Source organism: Pyxicephalus adspersus, chromosome 3 (assembly GCF_032062135.1).
Source record: "Pyxicephalus adspersus chromosome 3, UCB_Pads_2.0, whole genome shotgun sequence".
NCBI classification, from domain to species: domain Eukaryota; kingdom Metazoa; phylum Chordata; class Amphibia; order Anura; family Pyxicephalidae; genus Pyxicephalus; species Pyxicephalus adspersus.
The window spans coordinates 17,092,715-17,116,205 of NC_092860.1; the positions used below are offsets into that span (position 1 = coordinate 17,092,715).

At 40.3% G+C, this 23,491-nt stretch overlaps 2 protein-coding genes across 2 annotated transcripts; one reads left to right on the forward strand and one right to left on the reverse strand.

Annotated features, from left to right (window-relative positions):
* Position 1: 1 nt before the first annotated feature.
* Positions 2 to 2,948, forward strand: LOC140325725 (uncharacterized). Its single transcript, XM_072403723.1, has 2 exons — positions 2 to 69; positions 1,897 to 2,948. Exons 1-2 carry the CDS (start codon positions 59 to 61, stop codon positions 2,753 to 2,755), a joined length of 870 nt encoding a protein of 289 aa, XP_072259824.1. The 5' UTR covers positions 2 to 58; the 3' UTR covers positions 2,756 to 2,948.
* A 2,557-nt stretch (positions 2,949 to 5,505) lies between these two features.
* Positions 5,506 to 23,180, reverse strand: IFT52 (intraflagellar transport 52). The gene is made up of 14 exons (XM_072403731.1): positions 22,949 to 23,180; positions 19,785 to 19,897; positions 18,571 to 18,658; positions 17,464 to 17,593; positions 16,352 to 16,427; positions 14,148 to 14,219; positions 13,240 to 13,366; positions 11,810 to 11,896; positions 10,992 to 11,060; positions 10,739 to 10,893; positions 9,644 to 9,731; positions 8,673 to 8,781; positions 7,328 to 7,473; positions 5,506 to 5,687 (listed from the first exon to the last, which is right to left on the reverse strand). The coding sequence occupies exons 1-14, from the start codon at positions 22,991 to 22,993 to the stop codon at positions 5,643 to 5,645; spliced, it is 1,350 nt and encodes a 449-aa protein (XP_072259832.1). The 5' UTR covers positions 22,994 to 23,180; the 3' UTR covers positions 5,506 to 5,642.
* Positions 23,181 to 23,491: the final 311 nt, after the last annotated feature.

Genomic DNA, 23,491 nt, shown 5'->3' on the forward strand with positions numbered 1-23,491 from the left:
TGTGTGGAACAGATGTAACCAATCAAAACGCAGGGCGGGGAATAAAGCGCGCCTTCCAATGAGGAGAAGGTTCGCGAATTGCGTGTTCTCTTTCCAGCAGGGAGCGCTGGAGAATGGTTTTCATTCATTCATGAGGAAATGTTGCCATGGAGATGTGCTGACATATGGCGCCTCATGCTTGTCATTGCTTCACCAGATAATGACCTGAGGCAAGCATGAGGCTCCATAGTTGTTCCATATTAATGACATATTAAGTATTAAAGGGAGTTTGGCAATCCTTTCCTATATTTTATCATTATGGGTTCCAATCGTGGCACACACATACCATAGCGCATGCATTAATATGCTTATAACGCACACACACTGCCATGTAATTTGCAAAATAGACCCATTGCAGTGACAAACATATACACTGGTTCCAAAACAAAAATTCAAGACTAATGCTAAACAAGCATGTGTAAACGCAATGCATGCGGTGTAAATCAACCATTACACATTTACCCCACGCTGTAGCCCATTGGTGTGAATTGATCCATAGGAGTTAAGGCTTCTTGTCTAGTCCTAGTGCGCTGGGTAATAAAGTCTAACATCTATGGTGTATATAAGTCCTTAAAGCAGAACTGAACCCGACCAACGACCTTTTCTGCATTCCAGCACCAAGTGCCGCCATCTTTCTTCGGTCCTTTATGCTTTAATGGCCTGCCTATTCATGCAAACTCCACAATACAATTGTGTGAATGGTCTTTGGCGGTAATTCACATGGGGGTACTTGCAGCAATTACAAGGCAGTTAAATGTGTGCTAACCATCCGCTCCTAACTCCTCATCATAGCCCTAGCGGCCCTCATTCATTCTTTGGATCTATGGTTATGGATGAAGCAGATGGCTGGCAGGCAATTAGCTCCTCCATAAACACTCCATGTGAGAAATTTGCAAGAAGAGCAGCAAAATTACAAATAAAGCAGCAAGATGACATTAAAACCAAAGTGGGAAAACCCTAATGGGGCTCTAGAGCAGTAAGGCTAAGTTCACACTGGCTTTGAGGTTGTTGTGTGGTTGCCACTTCCTCACAGACTATATTGGGAGAACCTGGGTGATATGGCAAACCTGGAATAGATCCAGGATTTTATACATTTGCCAGGTAATAGCAATTAAGTTTTAGGAAATCCATTCCAGGTTTGCTGGATCAGTTAGTTAATTGCAAACATTCTTTATAAATTCAGGGTGGGTCTGGATGGTTGTTGCTTTTCATTTGTTTGTTTTGGTTTGAGTAGTAAGGTAGGTAATAGGCTGGGGGTAGTGGTTGGCCAACTATGGATTTTAAAATAAGAAAAGCTGTTGTGATATGTAGTAACTTTTCTAGTTGTGAATGTAGGCTACTTTCATAATGTGTCATTTGCCAAGACAACTCTTGTTTCTCTGTTACCAATACTCCAGTCTAAGGGTGGTTACTGGAATCAAAGATCAATACTCCTTGAATTTCCCTTAAAGTAAATGGTAATGTTTGTTAATACTGTGAGTTAATGTGTATATGAGACACAAATATTCCCCTAACAATGCAGAATCTCTGGTAAGCTGCCCTGCAAGCATTAGTGTTTTGTAGAGCTGTGGATGCTGGAAACTCCTCCACCATACAAACCCTCTCTGGTATTAAATTGGCAAGATATAAATTGGGTATAACCTATGGGACTTCAGTGTACTTGTGTTACTGTGTGTTAAGGATCTTTTAGCAATTGTATTTCTTTAAAAAATGATCGAGTTAATGTAAGGCATGTAGTTATGACCCGATGCTTGTGGTGTTGACCAAATGGAATAGTAAGGCTGGTGTGTGGGGCTGGTACAAGATTTTGAAATTGTTTTGTGTAACTATTCTTACTGGTTTCCCTTTCTCTTCCAGAAATCTGAACACAATGTCTTCTGGCTGGGATACCAGTGGAGCAAGCTTCTTTATGTCCAAATCCAACCTCACGCTGACTGAAATTATGGACATGGGATTTGTAGCAGCTGTGCATGGTAACTCTTCTCCCTTCTCATCACAGCCAGAGCAGTGGGATAGCAGAATCCCTCCCAAACCTGGTGTGTCCCCGCTCTTTGTGACTGTATCAGAAAGTACACCTATGGCAAGAGGAGGAGGAGGAAAACTCTGGTTGGGTATAGAAGATCCTGGCTCATCTGCCTGCAGGTCCCCCCTCAATCCTGATGGTCCATTTCTTGAACAGTCCTCCATGGTTTTGGAATCTCTTAACCAATTTAACAACTCCATTGTGGGCATCTTTTATGGTGGTAAAGTGTCCACACCTTACAAAAAGGAAGGCATGGAGACCTCAGATCCACTGGTAGTTGATATTACCACATCCAAGTTGCAAGATTCAGAAGTAGTGGTAAATGCATCTACTCTGCAGAAAACTGCTCCCCCAATGTGGGAGATCTCTGAAATAAATTCAGCATTAGAAGAAAATACCCCTTCGCTGGAAGTTTCTATCTCTGATTTGAGGTTTCCAAATACCTCTGGTGAAGGGGAGCCACCAGTTCCTGCCCAATCTGCTGCTCCCCTTACCCAGTGGGTAGGTGTCAAGCACAAGGACATAGGGCGCTCTTACCTTCAGCCTTTCCATTATCGGCGCCAGTTGAGTGCTTCAGATATCCCAGTTACTAGCCTTGCACCCCCTGTGTGTTCTTTTCAGCTGGCTACAGGGTCTCCAGATAAACCTGTAGAGTGGCAACAGGAGGTGACCGCTGGACCCCAGGCAACTTAAATGACCATATTTAGTGCTGATTTCTGAGAAAAAATCTTGACTGATTCCTGTGTGATTTTTGTTTTAAACCAACAGCCTGACTGAGTCTGTATACATTAACTGTGGGAATATTTGTGTATTGAATAGTTTTTTTTTTTTTTTAATGTGGAGTTTGTATAGTAAATAAATAAATAATAAAGGTAAATTAACTAGGCAAATCTTGTGGTTATTATGGTTTCTGCTAGACTAACTTTTTCTGTCCCCACCTTTGAAGACTATAAATCACTGATACAAAGGCCAGAACTTTGTAGTAAATGTCTGTCCAGCCATCCATATGCTTTAACCCTACCTGCTGGAGGGGCCTTGGGTTGGGTAAATACAGGCAACTAGAGATAAGGCACACATGGAAAGCAGTACAATAATGCATGGACAGACACTCAAGGCTCATTTGTACTCCCCTGTTTCTATGCATTGCACCAAGGCATGTGTGGTGCATTTACTCAGCCTTACTTTAAAAAAGGCTGGTAATGCACAAGGACAGACCAAAAATTGACATGCAGCAAAGGCTTTTATTTTTTGTGTGCAGCATTGTTTTAAAGAGGTGGGGCACCATTGAAAATTAATAAAAGATGTGTTTTGGCACTAAGTTTGTGTATTCACCATTTTTAAGTATCCATTAGAAAAGTACAGTGTCACATAGCTTGGTTTCCCTCCTCTAGTTGCACTTTGTGGTGGAGTAGGCCCAGCCAACCTTCATCTGTAGTACCACCAGTGCAAGTTCAGGTTTGCCATGTCTGACCCACTACACTGCAATATGTGTCCTACTATTGGACCGCCAATGTGTTGGGCATCTAACTATCTGAGTATACAGTACATTGGGGGAGGTTGGCAGGGTGACAGACTAATAATCAGCACTTGCACCCCAGGGGCACTAGACCAGAGTTAGATGCAGCAGGAAGGTCCTACTCGATTTACTGTTCTCTATGAATTGCACAATTCCCCAGGTATATTTTTCAGGGCTTAACTAAATCCTATAAAATGTTTTGGACAAATTTGTGTATGATGTTTCTCCCACAGTAAAGGTCACGTTCTTTAAACTGACCCCCACACTAATATACTTTGAGCTGTACATTATAGCAGGAGTTCCCTGAAGACCTGCAAGTTATTTTAAGGGTTCCCCCATGTTAAAAAGGTGAAGAAAGGCTGCAGCAGCCTTCTTTAAAACAAGCCTCTTCTTTACCTCTGGCAGTGACACAAAATATAGGGGGGGGGGGCAGGTATCCAATAATTGTGTGCCCTGTATTGAAGATTCCACCCAATAGAAAAGTAAAATATTAAAATCCCTCGACTTTAGGAGCATCTTTATGAAAGTCTTTTTGATTTAGGGCTTGAAGCATATAGGAATTGTACTCCAGGGAAATCTTCATATCCCATCTCTCCTGTCCATCTGTGCCTTGTTTTCCAAGAAGTGACGTTAACAAGCAATCATGAACCTATTTTAAACTGCAGCTGGCTCATTTTATAACTAAAGCATAATAAAAGGTTACTTACTTAAATTTGAGTCAATAATTTGTCTTTCTGTACAGATCAACCATCAAAATTTCTTTATGACTATATTGGGTTTCTACAGCTTTGCATTTGATAAAGAATTAGTGTACAAGTAATAAGTGGTTTGCCTGGAATTCTAAATCTCTATATGCTCCACCTGTTAACACTAGTGGGTTATAGTAATATGCATGTGGTAAGGTGTCCTTCAAGGAATGCTCCTTTAATGAGAGCAGCTCATCTGATCCAATACTTACCTTTGTCTTCATACTGCTGGTCTTCACACTGTGCCTCATGACCCTATTTTTTCTTATGAATAGCTGTACTTATGGCAGCCTTCAACAGTCCTCTGCAGTTTAGCTTTCCCTATATGAAAAAATTGTGTCTGCTGTGCAGACTAGAGAGGACATGGTAGACACACGCCTAGAAAGATTTCTTTGCAACTCCAGGCAAGGATTCACTTCTAAAGTATTTGAAGGACTGCATTGGGGGACATGCTAAATTACATCTCCTATAAGACAGCAGCCCTTTTGATAGGGAGACTGATAAAGCTGCTTGGAGAGCTGTGAAATGTCTTCAAGTCCAGTTGAATGTGACTATTAACTAGTAGATAGATATCAGGACGTGCGCCATTATTTGTAGTACAGATACACACACGGCACAAATGTGGTCCACTGCCTAGATCCATTAAAAAATGAATGACAGCGAATACAACTGTTTACACATTTAGAATTTCTATTATGCGCATTCTTATGTTTGGATTCTGACACGAGTGTTTCTAATCTTTTCTACAAACTCTTACTGAACAAATATTTTCATTTGTAAACTGCCCTTTTTCTAAAGAATGGAATATTAGTCAAGGCAGATTTCTGCCTGAGAAAACCTAATTAACGTTGGTACCAGCTGAGGCTCCGACCACAAAGCTGCCCAGCACAGTGAAGGTCAATGTGCAGCCAGGGTGCCACAGGATGGATAATTTGCATAAGAACATTATGTGCCTGAAGAATTCTACTACTGCTATTCCTGGCACAATACTACAGTACTAGGAGTCCCAGTCTAACACTAATACACTATGACATGTAATCACAGTGCAGCTGCAGACTGCCAGCTTCCTTCTGACTAGCATAACAAATACGCTCAGTACATACAGAGTCTCAGCCGTTCGCTCACCGTGCCCCATTTACCCCCCTCCTGACAATGCAATAAAGAAGTCCGGCCATGCAGAAAGCAGTTCATTTTTTTATTGCAGCAATAGTCCCCTCCATTACAAAAATATTTACAAATTGAAAAATCAGTCAATAGGAAATAAAAAGGTATAAAAATAAGAATAAATATTTCATTGGTTTTCTTTTTGATCATTTGTTCAGCTGCTCTGGAATCCAGTTTCACTACTGTCCATATCATGTTCCTAAAAAAAAAAAAAGATGGCTGTTAGACAAGAGTGTTTAGTCAATAACTGCATTGCAATTAGTAATGTATTTATTTACCCCACAATTCTTGTCCAAAATTTGTTAATTAACATTACCATTTACTGTTAAGAGCTTTATGCAGAGCCATTGGAAACCACACTAATAGGCAGGTATGCAGCATAGTGGTGCAGTGGAACCATAGGGTTCCCATCTGAAGTCTGTATAAAATGTTTCCCTGCATGAAGCCCCCTTACACAAAGAATGTTGATCCACATTTTCTGTTATCAGCAGCACAAACCAGATTGTTTCCTAATCATCTGACCAATAAATCAGCTAGACAAAGAGTGGTTCATCAATAACTACTTAGTATGGTCCTAATTAACCCCTTCTTGTCCACAATCTGTGATTAACCAAGTACTGTGTGGAAAAAAATGTCTATGTTCCTTTTACTGCTAGAAGCACACAGTCCTGTAAGGTCCACAGTGTCACTGCTCCAGCTGTATCCAACAGGTTCCTGATCATGTGTGTCAGCTATGACATGGTAATGACATGGCTGACAAAGAAAGGACCATATGTTATGTCTGCACAACAACAGCTTTACTTTAAAGTAGATCAGGTGTTGGATGTTTTTACATAAAGTGCAATTGAGACAAAAGGTTTTTGTTTTCAGACCCATTCACATCTTTGCGTTGTGGCAATGCATGCTATAACATACAGCGCATGTATATGTGTTTGTATGTTGTGATGCCATTTATTATCAATGGCACTTAACACATTACCCAACAAATTTGGGTGAAAGAAACTACTGAAACTAAAGGATCAGCTTTACATCCAGGCAATTAGCATTTTTCTAGAATTTGGCAAGGGCAGCTTTCATATTTTGCAATATTTTTTAATTTAGATAGTCAGGCTAATAAAAAAACTATGATCTACCTGTAATTTTGTTTTGTAATTAGTACATGTCTGAGTTAAAAACTACTGCAAGCGCTGCTAACTAAAACCCCAGAGGTGCAAGTAACAGGAGGTAAGGAGGTAGAGCATGTATAGGAAAACTACCCCCAAAACCTAAATATGTTAAGCATAGGGCACATTCACAATCACACTTACTCCAGTAACCCTTCCCTTTAGAAAGGTAAAACAAAGGGGATTTTGGGAGAACAGTGCTACGAGTGTAAAATTGTAAAAGCAATGTTTATTCTTGTATTCAGGTAGTTTTTAGTCGTGGTTTCGTGGTTATTCTGTATATTTACCTTTGACTCCAGGTGTCCTCAGTCCAGTTATTTCACTGGTCTTCTTTCTCGACTTCTTAACTAGCTATGGTAAGGTCCGTAATGCTACAGCGCAACACCACATGCCACAGCTTCCTGCAGGATTCTCCTGTGAGTCCAAGCTCAAAGTTGGGTCCTTACACCCTGGACATAAAGGAAGTGGGTTGAATGATGCTGGATATCATTCTACCTGGAAGGCCAACAGTGCTGGAACACTTAACATGTAAATCTGCGGGGAAATGCTTTTACGCTTTTTAATTACTGCTAGGAGGTCCAATTATTTTTTGCCCAGTCTGCACTTAGGCTTTTAATCACTTCCAAATACTGCCCTAAGCATAACTTTCTAATCTGGCTATGTTTTTTTTTTTTACCTGATTAAGCTTCCTGAATTCAACAACCTGAAAGAAAATGTATTCCAGAATGTGTTTGGCATCTTGTTTTTCCTTTGGTAGGTTTCCAGTTACACACAAGATATCGCCACACTTCCGTACATAGAACTCAAGGTCATCATCTGTGCCTGCATTGAGGGAGACAAGTAAAAAATAATTACAGGTAATTGAATGGTAATCAACTGTTTTTTTGGAAAGCAAAAAAGTTATATAATATATATTTGTTATATTTATATAGTGAAAGAACTTGAACAGTGCACTCCTGGTTTATTCAAGGCTTGAAAGCAATGCTGCTACCAGGTACAATGAAGCTACTGGGCACACAGACATGACCAACAAAAAGTTGTGGAGAAGAAGAGAGATTATGATGGTGCATGAAAATGGAGCAGAAACAGTAAGCCTAGGCCTAGCTTTATCAGGAGAAACTGCACTAGTAGCTTGGTATGCAGCAAAGGGGCTCTGTGGAACCATGTGTCTGTATAATATGTTGCCCTACATGAAGCCCCCTTGTACAAGGAGCGTTAATCTACATTTTTTCTTGTCAGCAGACACTGTGTGCATAAACCAGAGTGGTTCCCAATCATGTGACCAAACATGTCAGCTTTGACATACTGCTCACATGCAGGCTGGAAGTTAATTTACAAACAAAAAACACTTCAGCCTGTAGAGAGCACTATGGCTTAAAAATGCCAGTGTGTTTTGGTTTGATAGTTTACAATAAAAAAAGTGTTCTCCCCGGCTCTTTTAGATGAGCGCGCTTTTCAGTAATCACTGGCTCTGTTTTTGGGTAGTTACTGAAAAGTTGGATCACAGTACACAGGAGATGGCCAGTTGAGACATAATACAAAGTGAACGGAAAAATAATTTGGTGGAACAATGGTGGAACAATGTATAGGGGGACAGTGAAAAACTGACAACATTTTTTACGGTTTTCTATTGCAACAACTGGGAACCCTAAATTTGCCATGGGTGGCGCTTCCCACTTTTTGACCAAGCATCTACCGCTTTTCCCCACCCAGCTGAAAAAAAAATTTAGGCCAACATGGAGAAAGATACTTGTATGAGCAAACTTGGTACAACATTTTATTGCTAGTTGTCTACGTGTATACATAGCTTCCTTATTCTCGAATGTATGTAAATGTTAGCTGAAAGTCTAGCCCCTCATCATTTAATTCCTACTATAGGGCCACTCAGATCTGTAGCCTGAAGCAAATAGCTATATTGGCCTATTGTGTGCATATTTAGTGCCTAATATTACAAACCAAACTCCCATAAAATTCCTACAAAAAGTGCTGATAAGGAATAAAAAAAATTACACAGTACTCACATTTGTTGGTGATCTGTGCTAGACGGGATTTTTCAGAAGAGAAATTTTCATCCAAGTCAAACAAGTCCAGAGCTGGTGGAGGAAGCTCCCGAAATGATGGGGGAAACACCTGGTTACCAACAGCAAAAAAAGAAAACAATCAATAAACAGAACAATCGTTGAACATAAACCTAAAGCAGGTCACTCCAGCTATGGAAACAACTACGTAGACTGACTAACTGCATGTAATCTGTATTTATTTTTTTAGGATTACATAATTGTTAAGGACAGTCAGGATTGTATTATCATCTAATTAGATTGTAATGTGCAAAATCAACATAACATAACTGAGGGAAAAAACTTTTTTTGGCATTACAGTGAGGAAGCCTGTAACCTGTTGTGTTTTACAGCAGTGTCTTCATTAAAGACTGGAGGGAAGGGGGATTTTCACATTGCATATGCAGCGACATAGGTTCTAACCCTCTCTACTTTATCAATAACCAGAAAATAAGTTGGGATTTCAGTTACACTTTAAGCAATACCACCTCCTGCTACAAATGGTTTTGAAGATCAAACCTATGCTATTTTTTTTTTAATTAAAAAAACATTAAGCAATAGCAGCAGCTCTACCTGGGATATTTACTTCCTCTCCAGTACTGTCCCCAGCAGTAATTCCTTTTCACCACAAGATGTTATGAGCGTTTCAGTTTGAATAGTAGCCAGGCTCCACTCCCATATCTAGTTTTTACAGCACCCAGGAAGACCCTCATGAAACAACTGCTAAACTTAGATCATCTGTATAGTTCTATAGAGGATCAACAGAACTGGTGATATTCCAGACCTTGTATTTTCTACACCAGCTCTTGGAAATTCCATTGGAAATGACATAAGTGTGTCGCATTAGCAGCTTGGTGAAAAAGCCATGCTTTTTAAACAGAAAAATATTTAGAGTACAATTTCACTTCAGAGAAGGTTACTGGAGGAATACTTACTGCAGGCTGCAGTGCAGGGAGTGGAGTCTCAAGCTGTGGTTGAATAAGTTGTAGAGTCTCATGCTTCACATTGAGCTGTTCATAGGCTCTGTAACAAGTAAAAACAAAAAAAAAATGAGTATGTTACACCTTTAGATCTTAAGGGTAGACACCTGGTCAAATTATACCTTTGTGAAAAAAAGTTATAACAACGTCCCAGGGGACCGTTTTTAAACCTCCTAAAAAGAAAGATCTGCCATTTCATATGAACCTTACAGGTCCACACAAATCGTACGTTCTGTGTACTCTAGTACTTTAAAGTCCTTAAAGCCATAGTGAATAAACTAGATTACCCTAAGCAAATATGGGGCACTTCTACTTATTTCTGATTGGCAAACAGGATGGCAAATCAATAAGGGCGAGTAGAAGCATGGAGGAAAAAGTAGTAGAAAACCCAATCACTATAATCTCATAAAATTTTTAAAGATGAACTGTATGATGAGTAAAACTAATTATCTTTACAAAACAATCGGCATCGAAGAAAAACAGCAGCATTGGATTTGCATGTAATGTATATAGGATATTTTATTCACAAAAAAACAGCAAAAATGAGCAAACTTCGGCGTTTTCCTTTTTCCCAGGGGACCAAAACACAAATTCTAGCTTCCTGTCTCTCTCTACTGGTTCCACAGACCTCAACTTTGGGAGAACCCCCGGGCTCTCCCAGCATATAAACTGCACACAGCTTCTTCACCTCAGCCACCTGGCCTCAGGCTGCACCTTTTTTGGCATGGAAAAAGGGAGGAGTGCCTGGCCCACCCATTCTTTCCAGGACACTTCAGACCTGGATAGCAAATAAAAAGCTGCAGTTCTGCAGCAACACAATTACTTATGCCCCTATTCAGACCCTGTAATCCCTTTTCCAGGCGAGGTGAGGTGGATGATGCCAAATACTCTCCGAATTTGGCTTCACATATTTATTCTACCACATGTAGTATTGGAATAAACTTCATCAAAGCTTAAGGTTTCTGTGGAATCCCTCTGGTGTGATAACGACAACTTTCAAGGTTCCAGCACCATCCATCCACTCTCATACCCAGCTATCACATGTCTCACTTGATGACTTTGGGAAGAGGTGCGGTGTCCAGCTGATAGATGCTCATATCAAACAATGTAGTGAAATCCCGAGGATTTTCATCTCCTTCTTGCAGACAGACTCGCAGGCGCTGGGATAACTTGTAGGTGTCAGGCAGCATGGTATAGTCTGATATCTGTATGAATGAAACAGATCAATGCAGGAGTTCCAATCTGCACATTTTCTATTACCCAATATATTCTGGTGACATTAGAAAAGTTCCCCCATACTTACCTCTGGGGCTTCAGCATCAATCTGGTTTAGCTGAATGTCATTAGTAGTAAGCCATTGCATAAGAACATCCTGCCAAAATACAAGAAAGTTAGGTAATTGTGAAGTAAAACAACCCAGTTATTAGCCTTATTTATTATATATTATTTATGAAGACTTAGCAGCAAATCAGAGTATCCTTTTATTTCTGACATTGTGTGGACTACACAGAAGAACTCACTACTAATAATGATCATATCTAGATTGTGCTGAATATTGGGTATAGCTTAAAAGAACATGGTTACATAGGACCTGATTTATTAAAGCTCTCCAGGGCTATAGAGGATACACTTTCATCAGTGTAGCTGGGTGGATCCAGCAAACCTGGAGTGGATCTGGTCAAGGATTGAAAACATTTGCTAACAAATAGCAAATGACTTTTTTGGAAATCCATTGCAGGTTTGCTGGATCACCCAGCTTCACTGATGAAAGTGTATCCTCTATAGCCTTGGAGAGCTTTAATAAACCAAGTCCAATGTGTTAATTGTAGGCAGACCTAATAATTTGTCCAATTTTAGTGTATTTCTTATTGAATAATTACAATACAGCACTTTCAGGGGCTGTTTATATTACCATTAAGAAAGGTCAGCTCTACACGTAAGGTCTGCTTTGACAAAAAGGGAAACTTGTCCTTTAAAAAAGTGTCCTTTAAACGTGTATAGGCACCACAGCTGGCTTTGTATCCAAGGAATTCACAGGTCCAGCTTTTGTTATTTATTTCTAAAGTTCTACTTCAGATTAGAACAAGAACTGATTTATGTGTAGAGAGAAGAAAAATGTACCAGAATCTTTCCATTTTCTTCTTTGTCCAGATACTGATCATTGAACATGTGGCAGGATCCCACTACAGCCAGTTTACCCCCATGTTCCTGTAAGTTAAAAAAAAAAAAAGAAATAACTGTTACTTCTTCAGAGTCAGCAACTGAAGAAAAGTATTCATCTAAGAACAGAACACATTCAGTTTTTGATGGTCAGCATTTAGATAGAAAAGTCGGGACCTGAATATAAGTTTAGCTAATAACATAAACTGTCACTCCTAGTTGTCAGTTATTGTTTTCAACTGTCAAGAGGTCCTATTGTCACCCTGGGAAGTACAATTATGCAAAATCCTTACTGGAATACAGTACTTTCCCACCAAAAGATAATACATATTAGGCCCATACCTATTTGTCTTGTCAGTTTGTAACAACACTGAACCTCAGCAAAGCCATTTATTTACAGGTATTTATACTATGTACATCTATCGATAACGACTAAGGAGTCTATTAGACCACTTTTTTTCACAATCTGTTTTATGGCCTCTGGTACCAGAAAAGAAACCTACGGTAATTTTAATTTGCCTAGCCTTCTAGTTTCTGTTGCACATTGCAGTAGTCAAATCAGTCTTTATTCCACAGGTTTCTGTTTAAACCTATCAAACCGAGTTACAAAGGACCAAAAGGAAATATGTGGTACTTTTACTGGTATGCCTTTACTATCAATAACCAGTATTCAGTGTTCACCCCAGCCCCTTTCAGCCGGGCGCTTTTCAGTAACCACCCGGCTGTTTTTGGCTCACCCACCTACAATTTTTTCCCACCCAGCTTTAAAACATTCTGGGTTGAACACTGCTATTCAGTATTAAAAAACAAACAAACAAAAAAAAAGGTTGCTTCATATAGGTAAGCTATTTATGTGTGTGCATATCTCCAAGACCGTACCAACCACCTTAATGGCCATAAACAAAAAACATATGTAGAAGAACATCCCATAACTGGGTGCACATTTGTTATTTTTGGTAATAAAATATGGTGCTAGGTTTTTAGGTATTACAAAATCTGTTTTTTAGGAGATATTTTAGTTCTTGGACAATGCAATCAGAGGCCTGTCATTTAAGGCACGCCTTTCAACTCTGACCACCTCTTGTAATATCACAAATTAACTGCTAGTATTGCAAAGTGAAACCCAGGGGACAAGTAATCTGTGGACAATACTAGACAGAGTAAAGTAAACCTGTTACAATGTTGTACTTGTGTTGTATGTTGACTTCCAAACAGAACAGTAATTTTAAATCAAACCCTGAAGATCCCCCCACACACCAACACCTAAAACCAAGGCTGTTTGATTGACATCAGCAGTTCAGTGAGCAACAATATTAGCTTTTAATGACACTATTACACAGAAGACATGCTATGCTCTTGCTTCTGGGCAAAAACATTCTCTTATTAGTTACCTTTGACTGGTAGAAAGCCATGATGGGTCTGTTCAGAGGAAAGCATACTGATCCTGTAGACAGAATAGCCACTGCAGGCTTTATGACATTAAGTGTGGCACCAAATGGATACACATATGTCAGAGCTCTGATAAAGAGAAGGTATATTAATGTGAAGGAAAGTAAACATTACAAACACATAAAGGGAAAAATAAAATAAAAAATAAAAGCAAAACACATTTCTGTAGCCAAAACATAGTACAGCTATATATGGATAATCCCATGCAAAAGTCATCGAACAGCTTGACTGAATTGAAATTACAGGAAGAAGAGGGACTATTTGCTCCTCACCCTCGCTTTATAGAAGAAATAGTGCCAAGCAGGAGCTATGGCCATTTAACAGCTGAGAGTCAAAAGTCTGTAAACGGCAGACATGTATTGTTGACGTTGATACAAGGAGCTGGTGATAGATGGCACAGCATGGTTGGTCCAGTGGCTAGCACTCTGACCTTTGCAGCGGCATTCATGTGAGATCCAGCAAAAACCCCAAAACTGACCACTTTCCTGATCACCACCTATTCCCCCACATACACTTTCCCAGTTGAACGAGGCGCACATTTGCCAACAGAAAAAAAAATATCAAAGCTGATAGTGAGAGACAAATTACTGAACAAGATTGATCGGATGTGTTGATATTTATGAATAGAACGTACCCAGTTATGTTGTGCGTAATGACTAATCAGGTTTGATCAGTATTTCAAATGCTTACTATTCAAGAAAAGTGTTTAAAGGCTCCCAACCAATCACTTACCAATCAGAAAAAATGAGCGGATCTGTCGGACAAGCACAAAATTTGCAGAATATACACTGCTGGGCACTAGTGGATGCCTGGTAGGCTAGTAAAAAGTTTTTTGTACTGCCTTACTTACTGTGTGTTATTGCCTCCACTCTCATCATCCATTACTGTAAACATGCTCTTTCCAGCCGCTCTGCTTATTTCCCTGAGGATATAATGACATAAAACATCAGCTAGATTAAATTAAACAAAAACAAGTTCCATCTCAGATCCTATTAAGGTTGTGGCTATTATTCTACTGTTTTTCTAGTTTTGATTAAAAAAAAAAAAAAAAAAAAAGGCATCAGCAGTCCCAGATGTTACCGACTTTACAGAACAGTAAAAGTAGAGAGGTGACCTAGTAATCAGCAGTACAAAACCAAAAACCTCTTTTATTAATAACTACAGGTGATGGTATGCTATGGTTTACCCAAAAAAGTAAATCTATAGGTGCTTCCATCCTGGATTTGGAAGTTTGCCTGGAAATCCTGGGTCCAATCAGAAGTTAAACACTGTCTAGATGGAGTTTAAGTACCTAAACATTCAGTTTTAGTTTGTTTCACACTAAGATCATTGTTCTTTTCCAATAAAAACTGTTCATGCAAAAATATAAATGTTACATTGACATGGACAAGTCAATACCTTGCTTCAATTATTTCTATCTCTTTAGCATTTGTTTAACCTCCCTAGAGGTAACCCTGAGTATGACTCGGGGTAGAAAAAAGTTGCTAAAAGCGGTAACCCTGAGTCACACTCGGGGTAGGTAATGCTATGGGAGGTAATAGTAAATAGAGCCTTACCTCTCTTCTTTCGGTCGGCTTCTGCATCCGATGAGTCACCGGGGAGTTCCCCGGGGTAATGCCGATGCATGTGTATGTTGCCGGTGGGGCGGGAAATTCAAAATCCATTTCTATTGCATTCCATACAAAATAACTCTACTGAATGCAATACAGTGGATTTATATGTGTAAAAGCAATACATTGTGAACTGATTTACAGGCATCCCTGATAATGAATTACTGTTATGTCGTGTTTACATCTCCTGCTGATTTCTTCTATCTGGTGCTATTATTCAAAATGAAGATGGAAAACAGCCTGTCAGTCAAACTGGACATTCTTCATAGCAATTAACCATTCCCTTTATGTAGTTTCAAGGGTGAGTGGGTAAACGCCATACGTGCTTTGCCTTCAAATCCCTACACAGTTATTGTCCCACTTACATTTCTGACATGGTTAAAAAATACTCCCCCTGCCGCTCTCTCCGCTCCTCCAGTGATCTACTAATGACTTCCTCACTCATAACCTCATCACATGCAAGGTTACAAGACTTCTCTAGAGCTGCTCCAACTCTCTGGAATGGTCTTCCTCGTCCTATTGCTCCTACTTGCTCCTACTTTCTGCTCATTTAAAAGAGCACTCAAAACCCATTTTTTCAAACTTGCCTACCCATCTTCATCTGTCTGCTAAACCCTCACTACTTCCCACCACTACATATCCCCCCCCTCCTATTGTGTGTTACATTCCCGCACCTACTAGATTGTAAGCTCTTCGGGGCAGGGTCCAACATCAGAGTGCAGTTAATCAAATGTTAATATTTACCTTATTTTTTGATGCTTGCAATAATTAATAGCAAGACAGCATGACGTTTTCCCCAGGGTGCCCATTTTCTACCAGGACAAGGCAAGGAAGAGGGAAAAAAAGCTGAAACCTCTGCAGGTGTCTTCAGAGGAATCACTGTCAGCACTCCATACTATGGTATTTCTAGCCTACAATTAACCCCACTCTATCCAATCAGAGGGTCACATGACTATTAGTCAATTATTGGCTCATACAGTGCCACAAAATTCATCAACAACATGATATAAACCTATATACTACAGCTGCTTTCCTTTGCATGACCTGCTAAGGCTTTAACAACTATAATTTTGTTTTACCAGTTTACCATGATCCAGACATAATAGGACACTGGATTTTTACATCCACAATACATGCATTCAATATTTTATTCTTAATTGCGGGGACACATACTTTTTGGTAAATTGAACCATAGATTCCCGCTCCTAGCCCTGCACGAGTTCTCCACTGCTGAACTACAAAACATCTCAATATTACAGAGGCTTTCGTGTTTACAATATCATAAAATAGTGGTCACACCTTCTAAATAAATGATGAGGCCAAAGATCAAAATAAAGGAAATTAAGCATGAACTCATGATTGAAAAACATCAGTTATTCATTAATTTCTTTAATCAGCCAACAAGCATTATTACTATTACAAGTGTGTTTTCAGTCAAACCTACCTATTTAACACTCCATTGGAGATGAGTGCCTCCTTAGGGTGAAAATATTTGTAGTAAACGTTTCTTACAACTGCGTCTTTAATTAAAAAAAAAAAAAAAAAAGAAACATTAGTTCAAGCTTAAGTCAAGCAAAGCCTCACAATCAGAGCTTTCCAGAGCCAAACAACACTTCTGATATATACTAATGGATAACAGGTATATTTGGTGGTAAAACTGAAGTTTATTTGGATATATTGTGCCTTTCCTGGTCCATCATTTCCCCCCTTATAAACAACTAAATTCTTAAAACAGAACATTTTCATGTCATGATTTGGACCAGGCAGCAGTTTGTGGTTGTTAGGAGGGGTCAACAGGTTGATCTACATAGTTCGCAGCCACTTGCCCCAGTCCCCCCCTCAAAAGGCATTAGTCCTGATGAACAGAGGGCTGGCTCTTGGGAATTGGGTTATGCATTATTTGCCTGTCACCCATATGTGAGGCTGAGCCTCTATGACTGATGGAGCTAAAACTTAAAGATTAAATGCGTGCATCAAGGACAATGAGGGCTGGATGATGCTTGACATTCTCCAGTCATGACATGATGTGGGCTCTAATGCCCTGCAGCTGCAAACTGCGAGAAGCTTATAGAGTCAGAAATTTCAATGCAGAGAGGAGATTGTACTGTGCAATACTAAAGGTAATAAATTTAGCCCTACTACAAGTAGAAGTTCTTGTCTTGTTCTGGATGTCATGGAGAAGGGTTAGAAACTCTACCAGATCATTATTGCCATCTGAGTACCTATTGGAGAATTCCCCTCTCATCCTTTGTCTGGTAGAAGTCACACAGAACAGTATATGAGCGAAAATTCCTCTAATTAGGACATAGACAATAAAATCAAAATGGAAGATTTAGAACATCGGTCAGGATGTTACTGTCTCTCGCTCATTTTTATGTGCTTTGCCTTGTTTGCTTGATGAAGAAATTTAAAAAAAAAAAAAAAAATGACTCGATTCATTGTAAATCATGATAATTTATCTTCTCCAGACTTGGACAACTTTAATAAATCAGGCCTAAGCTGGCAGGGGACAGGCTTTTGTTGGGTTTTATGTTTAGTGTTTGAACAGGTCCTTACCTGTGTTTACCATGATACCATACTCCTCCAACAGAAAGTTCACATTGGTGTCGTATTTGGACTCTCCTCCCTCTCCCAGCATCACTAGAATGCAGCCTCCTTTCTCCAGGTATTGCTTCAGTGCTTCAAACTGCGGGAAGAAAATTAAAAGTTAGCAAAAATCTAAAAATAGCATAAACATTGAAATGTGTTGTTGTCCACTAAAAAGTATGATGTTAAAGTTCCTTTCCAACGACAATTACTGAACGTGTGTACACAGCCTTAGACTGTCGAAAGGACAGCAGCAACCTGAGGAGGTCATCCCTCAATATTCTCCACCTTTGAGCATGCTCCATATATTACATTTAACATATATTTTTATATGTGTTTGGAGTGCAGATTTTAGTTGCATCTAGAACTTATTAAGGATAAATCTAAACTTTTCAGTTTCCCCAGCATTAAAATGCCCATGTTTGAAATTCCTATTCATTCCATTTTGCCAGTTCACAGCAGAACTTAGGCAGCAAGTTTTGAAGCATTGAATAAAATGCACTTTGTAGCATTTTAAATGTTTTAAACCCTTCTAAAAGTGAAAAAATACTTCCATTTAAACCATTAAGGGCATTTACAGGCATTTCTAAAGGCTGACATTAACTAATCTTTGCATATTTGCCTTTAAAACTGCTGCTTTAAAACTCTCATCAATGAGTTTATTTAACATTTTTAGGATTTTAAACATCTGCTTTAAAATGTCTTGAAACTCTTGTGTAAACGCCCATAAAGATTTTCAAAGGCATCATGGCCATTTAACAAAAAAATGTCAGTGTAGGCTCTGCAAAAGCTTTTTCTTTAGGGAATTGGAAAAAAAAGTTGGAAATTAGTCAGAACTGTTGACATTTTTAAAGTAATCTGTCATTATGCCTTTTTTTATGACCTCTCACTACTCCATACTACCAATTCAAAGAAAGTAAGTTCCTGTTCTGTTTTACTGGAAATAATATCACGGTTCAGACTTATAAAAATTGGTCAAAGTTCAGGCAGATAAGTACCACAATGACATGTTCCTTTTACAAGAAAATCCCTGCACAATAGAGAGCTGCCCCTCCACATAGGAAATAGTGGACTTACCTCGGCGGCTGAGAACTTCTCCCTGGGGCCTGTGGTTATCCAGAGCTTTGCCCCCATTAGTTTCTCTGCGGTAATGTCATCTTTAAGACTGGAGTGAATAAAAAGAAGGTAGAAATGAACATGAATGCTTTACTATCATTTTTCATCAAGTCTTAACCCTCCGAATAAAACATGCTGACTATCCCTGAGCTCTAAGGTTACTTTGAGGTTACATCCCTATTCAGTCTCTTAACATACCATATGAGACCGTTCTGTTCGGGTTGTTATCTCATGTCATGTATTGCTTACCAAACTTGACAGATCCTCTGTGTAGGAAAGTACATGCAACTTTGATCAACAATTGAAAGTTTAGAAGAGACAATCACCCAATGATCTGCTCAAGAAAGGGTTTTATTAATAAATAAGCCCAAGAAAAGGTTATAATGAATAGATAAGTCCTACCCTCATCATTTCCCTTTTTATCTCCCACATCTTGTTATGTATTTTGTAGTACTTCTCCCACCTCCTAGATTGCATGCTCCTCGGGGCAGGGTCCTCTTCCACTTCTGTGTAACCGTTCGTAACTGTCTGTCATTTGCACCCCATATTTAATGCACAGCGCTGCGTAATATGTTGGCGCTATAAAAATCCTGTTTAATAATTTTGATGTTCCTCAAGCATGACAGCCAGATAACTCCATGATGCCAAAGCCTACCAATTACAGTGAAAAGCCAGCTTTTGTTTTAATTAGCAAAGCTTTGGCAGTTCCCAAGAATGATGAAGCTTCTCCAGCAGTTACAACCTTCTGTACATTCCTACTGCCCGCTGAAACACAGTAGTATATAAGTGGGCCACTAAGACTGTGTGGGTGCTTTGTTTGTCACAATGGCTGTGGCCAGTCAAAACATCTTGTATTACAAATTGTTGCAGCTTAGGACACACTTGTGCACACCTAGGACAGGTATGACTACGAAACATCTCCGTCTCCATAGGGAGGAGGTGTCCTGTACAGATGGACGGGGGCATGCTGACAACATTTGACACTGAAGACAACACCGTAACTTATAAACTCACTGGACTTTTTGCAGGATAGACATGTACTTTTTTCACTTCTCTAACAGATAACAAAATACTTTCAGTGGTACATTTACCAGACAAAAAAAGCAAAAAAAGGAGTTCAGGGTACACATACACTTTATTTAGTGTAGTGATGGCTTTTAGACTGAAGCTGTTACCTTTGTATTTTCCAAGTGCTCCGCAGTCTTTTCTGGAAAGATTTGTAGCCTCCAGCCTCATTCTTTGACACATTGAATAAAATAACATTTCTGTTTTCAGTATCAGCTGGAACCTTGAACAAACAAATAAGATGAGAAGTAAAAGAAGCGATGGACAACTGGAAAAGTTATTTACTCACAATCATTTCCAAAGTGACAAGTATTATGTGTATTTGTTTACATTGTAAAAGAAACTCCAAACAGACACACGTGGGTAAAATACATATAAAGAAGAGTTTGTTTCTAGCCATCAAATACGGAGACTAAGGTAACTTACACACGTCAGATGATTCTCATCCGATTATCGCCTCAGGGCTAGTATAAGGCGAGAATCTGACATGTGTGCAGATCTCATCCAACGTGGTGGATCCGTCCTGGCAGATCCACGAACGATCACAATGCAAGTGAAGGAGAGTGTACAGCGGGGTGCCGCTTGCGCGTTCCTTCCCCTCCCCTCTCCATACAGAAGAATGCCGCTGTGTGTACAGCTCTTGTTCATGCATCTTTCACTCTTCTGTTCTTGGAAAGGACCCGGACTCCAAGAGCTGACCCTCCTCTCTTTCAGGAGCAAATATTTAAAAACTGTTCATATATAATCAAGTCTGGTTTTTGGGGACAGGGTCTGCTCTGTAACTAAATGGTTACGAGAAAGAGGATTTACCGGGCTGTGCTTACTGCATGTGATAGGTCATCCAAGGAAGCTGCAAACCTCTCTATCTATCCCCTGTCCTTGTCCATGTGACAAGACACAGGTAAGGTGCACAAGGGATTCAGGTACTCACCTTGCAATATGCAGGTCTGCCACCTTCCAGGTCTATCCGGCATTATGACAGCTGGGAAGCCCCTCCAATGTACCCACACCAATATATACTCTGTGTGTAATCCAAGAGGCAAACCTGACAGCCCTGGGACATACTGTGTATAATACATCCCCAGCCCCTCTCTTCACTCCTCCAATGACTTACTAATGACTTCCTCACTCATAACCTCATCACACGCATGGCTCCAAGACTTTCTAGAGCTGCCCCGACTCTCTGGAATGGTGTTCCTCGTCCTATTCGGCTTGCTCCTACTTTCTGCTCATTTAAAAGAGTGCTCAAAACCCATTTCTACCCCATCTTCTTCTGTCTTTTAAACCTTCACTACCTCCCATCACTCCATATCCCCCCTCATATTGTGTGCTATATGAGGGGGGATATGGAGTGATGGGAGGTAGTGAGGGAGGTAGTGAAGGCAGGATCCTCTCCTCCTGTGTCACTGTCTGTATCTGTCTGTCATTTGCAACCCATATTTAATGTACAGCGCTGTGTAATATGTTGGCGCTATATAAATCCTGTTTATTATTATTTATAACAATAAACAATTTTCCTAAAAAGATATATGATTACAGTCATCAGTTATTGTTTATCATCACTGCTGATCTGAGGCAGCATTCTGGCAACCTCTCCATGACTGTATAATGTATTTTTCAAAACCCCCACACGACAACACATGGTTGTATAGGGCATTTCAAGGGGCATCTGGAGTGCCACTAACAATGAATGCCAACCCAGTGCACCATCCCATGTGCTGTACTAAAGCAGATCTTTTACCACATTTTTCACATTATGTAAAAGGTTGACCATTCCTTTTACATAATTTGGAAAAAAAGTATCTTTTTTTTTAACTTTTTTGAGGAGGTCCCCTTCACTTAGGCCTTCAATGCTGCTTGCATCACATATTCCAGAAAATTGCGGGCTGCTCCTACTACTGGGCATGCGCCATCAAGGGGCTTCCAAGAGATCTCACTCATGCACAGCTTTTTTTTTCACATTTAGAGAAGACAGGTCACCTAATCAGGCACCTGGTCAGTGTGAGATTGGGCGTCGTGAGGAAGAACCTGGAAGAAGATGGGGGCCCTGGATGGAATACTGAGCGCTGGAAAGGAGAGAGAAGCTGAGACAGCACAGGATTTGCTGAGCTCATTTTGTGTATGATTTGAGAAATTTTCACAGATATATGCTTTGCATGGAAATGTATGTGTCAGTGAAATGTACTGGAGCAGTGGTCCTAACCTTTTAGAGCTCGCGGACCACTATCTTCATGGAATCCGGACTGCGCATGCGCCGGAAGCTGTGTGTCACTCAAAGGGGAAGGAACTTCCCCCAGAGTGAAGTCATGATGCCAGAACCCACCCGCTCTCCTATGGCAGGTCTGAGCCTGCAATGGGGTAGTGGGCTGGTTGTGTCCAGAGATACCGAGCCTGCGATCTATACAATAGACATGGTCTGCTGCTCTGGCCGGTGCGAGGCCCCCAAACGGAGTCCTTCTCCTGACCCCACTGGGGGGTGCACCTGCCAGAACCGCAGCCCACCAGTGTGGAACACCATAGATGTGTACAAGTGTTCTCTTAGTAATGGTGTGCCCAGCAAGTTGGTGTCCCCCACCTCCTAGATTGTAAGCTCTTCGGGGCAGGGTCCTCTCCTCCTCCTGTGTCACTCTCTGTATTCATCTGTCTTTTGCAACCCCATTTTTAATGTACAGCACTGTGTAATATGTTGGCGCTAAGTAAATCCTGTTTATTAATAATAATAATAACAATAATACCAATAATAAAAGTTTGCACTAATAAAAGGATCTATAAAATGACGTGGCTGATGTTACGAGTGCGATCTTGACAATGGTGACAAATCATCAGAGCCAGGATTGATAAAAGTCCGTCTGCTGATCTCTATGGAATCTCTGCTTTGGGAATGGCAGGGAGATTCACCATCATTCACATCCAGTGACAGAGGGATACAACAGTCCCCACCATCTCTGGGGCCCCAAATACCAGGGGTTCTGGTATTTTGTTTATTTTGGCCCCCAATATATATTCACCCAGGGACCTATTTTGAGTAGAAGTGTCTCCTGCATGCTTCTTCCACTGACAAGGGGCCCCTGGAGCCCACGTGACAACCTATACAGGGGCCACAGAACACAAAATATGACTTTGGTTGCTATGAGAAGTCTCTCTGTTTGTGTTTAAAAGTTTCCCACACTGCCTGCTTCCAAATATTTTTACAGAAATCAAACTAAAGCCGTTCCGGCTGCTCCCTCCCTCTTCGGTAAATCAGGGTCTGCTGACAGCCCACAGTCGTAATTACCTGTTTGGTGACCCCCATCTTTCTCCCGGCGCTGTCCCGTTGCATTATGGGCGCTGGTAACCACAAGCCGCTCCTGCCTAGCAACCAAATTCAGTCACGTGATACGGGCACCGCTGTTCTTAGCTCGGTTTTTAAGCTCGTTTCCCTACCAGGTTGGGCGGGGCTTAGCTGAGGTACAGTAAGAGGTCTTTTTCTTCCTCCTATAGGGGTCTTCGTATGGTAATGCCCACCCTCTGTCACCTACAATGTCCTTTGGCGGCAGCCATCTTGGTAGTGGCAGAGGCCTTATTACAGTTCTATATTTCCCAAGATTCTGTTCTGCAAATGATAGCCTGTCACCATGGCAACAGCTGCAACTTTTCTTCTGCTTTGTACACTGACCACAATGCTGCATATTAATAATTCTCCATGGTGGTCATACACAATGATGAGCAATTTTATTTACATAATAAAGGGATTATATGCTTCAAAATAACAACGTTTTGTCATTTAAACTCAACAGGAAATGTTGGAAATCACTGGTGGACCCAGCCAACAGTGGGC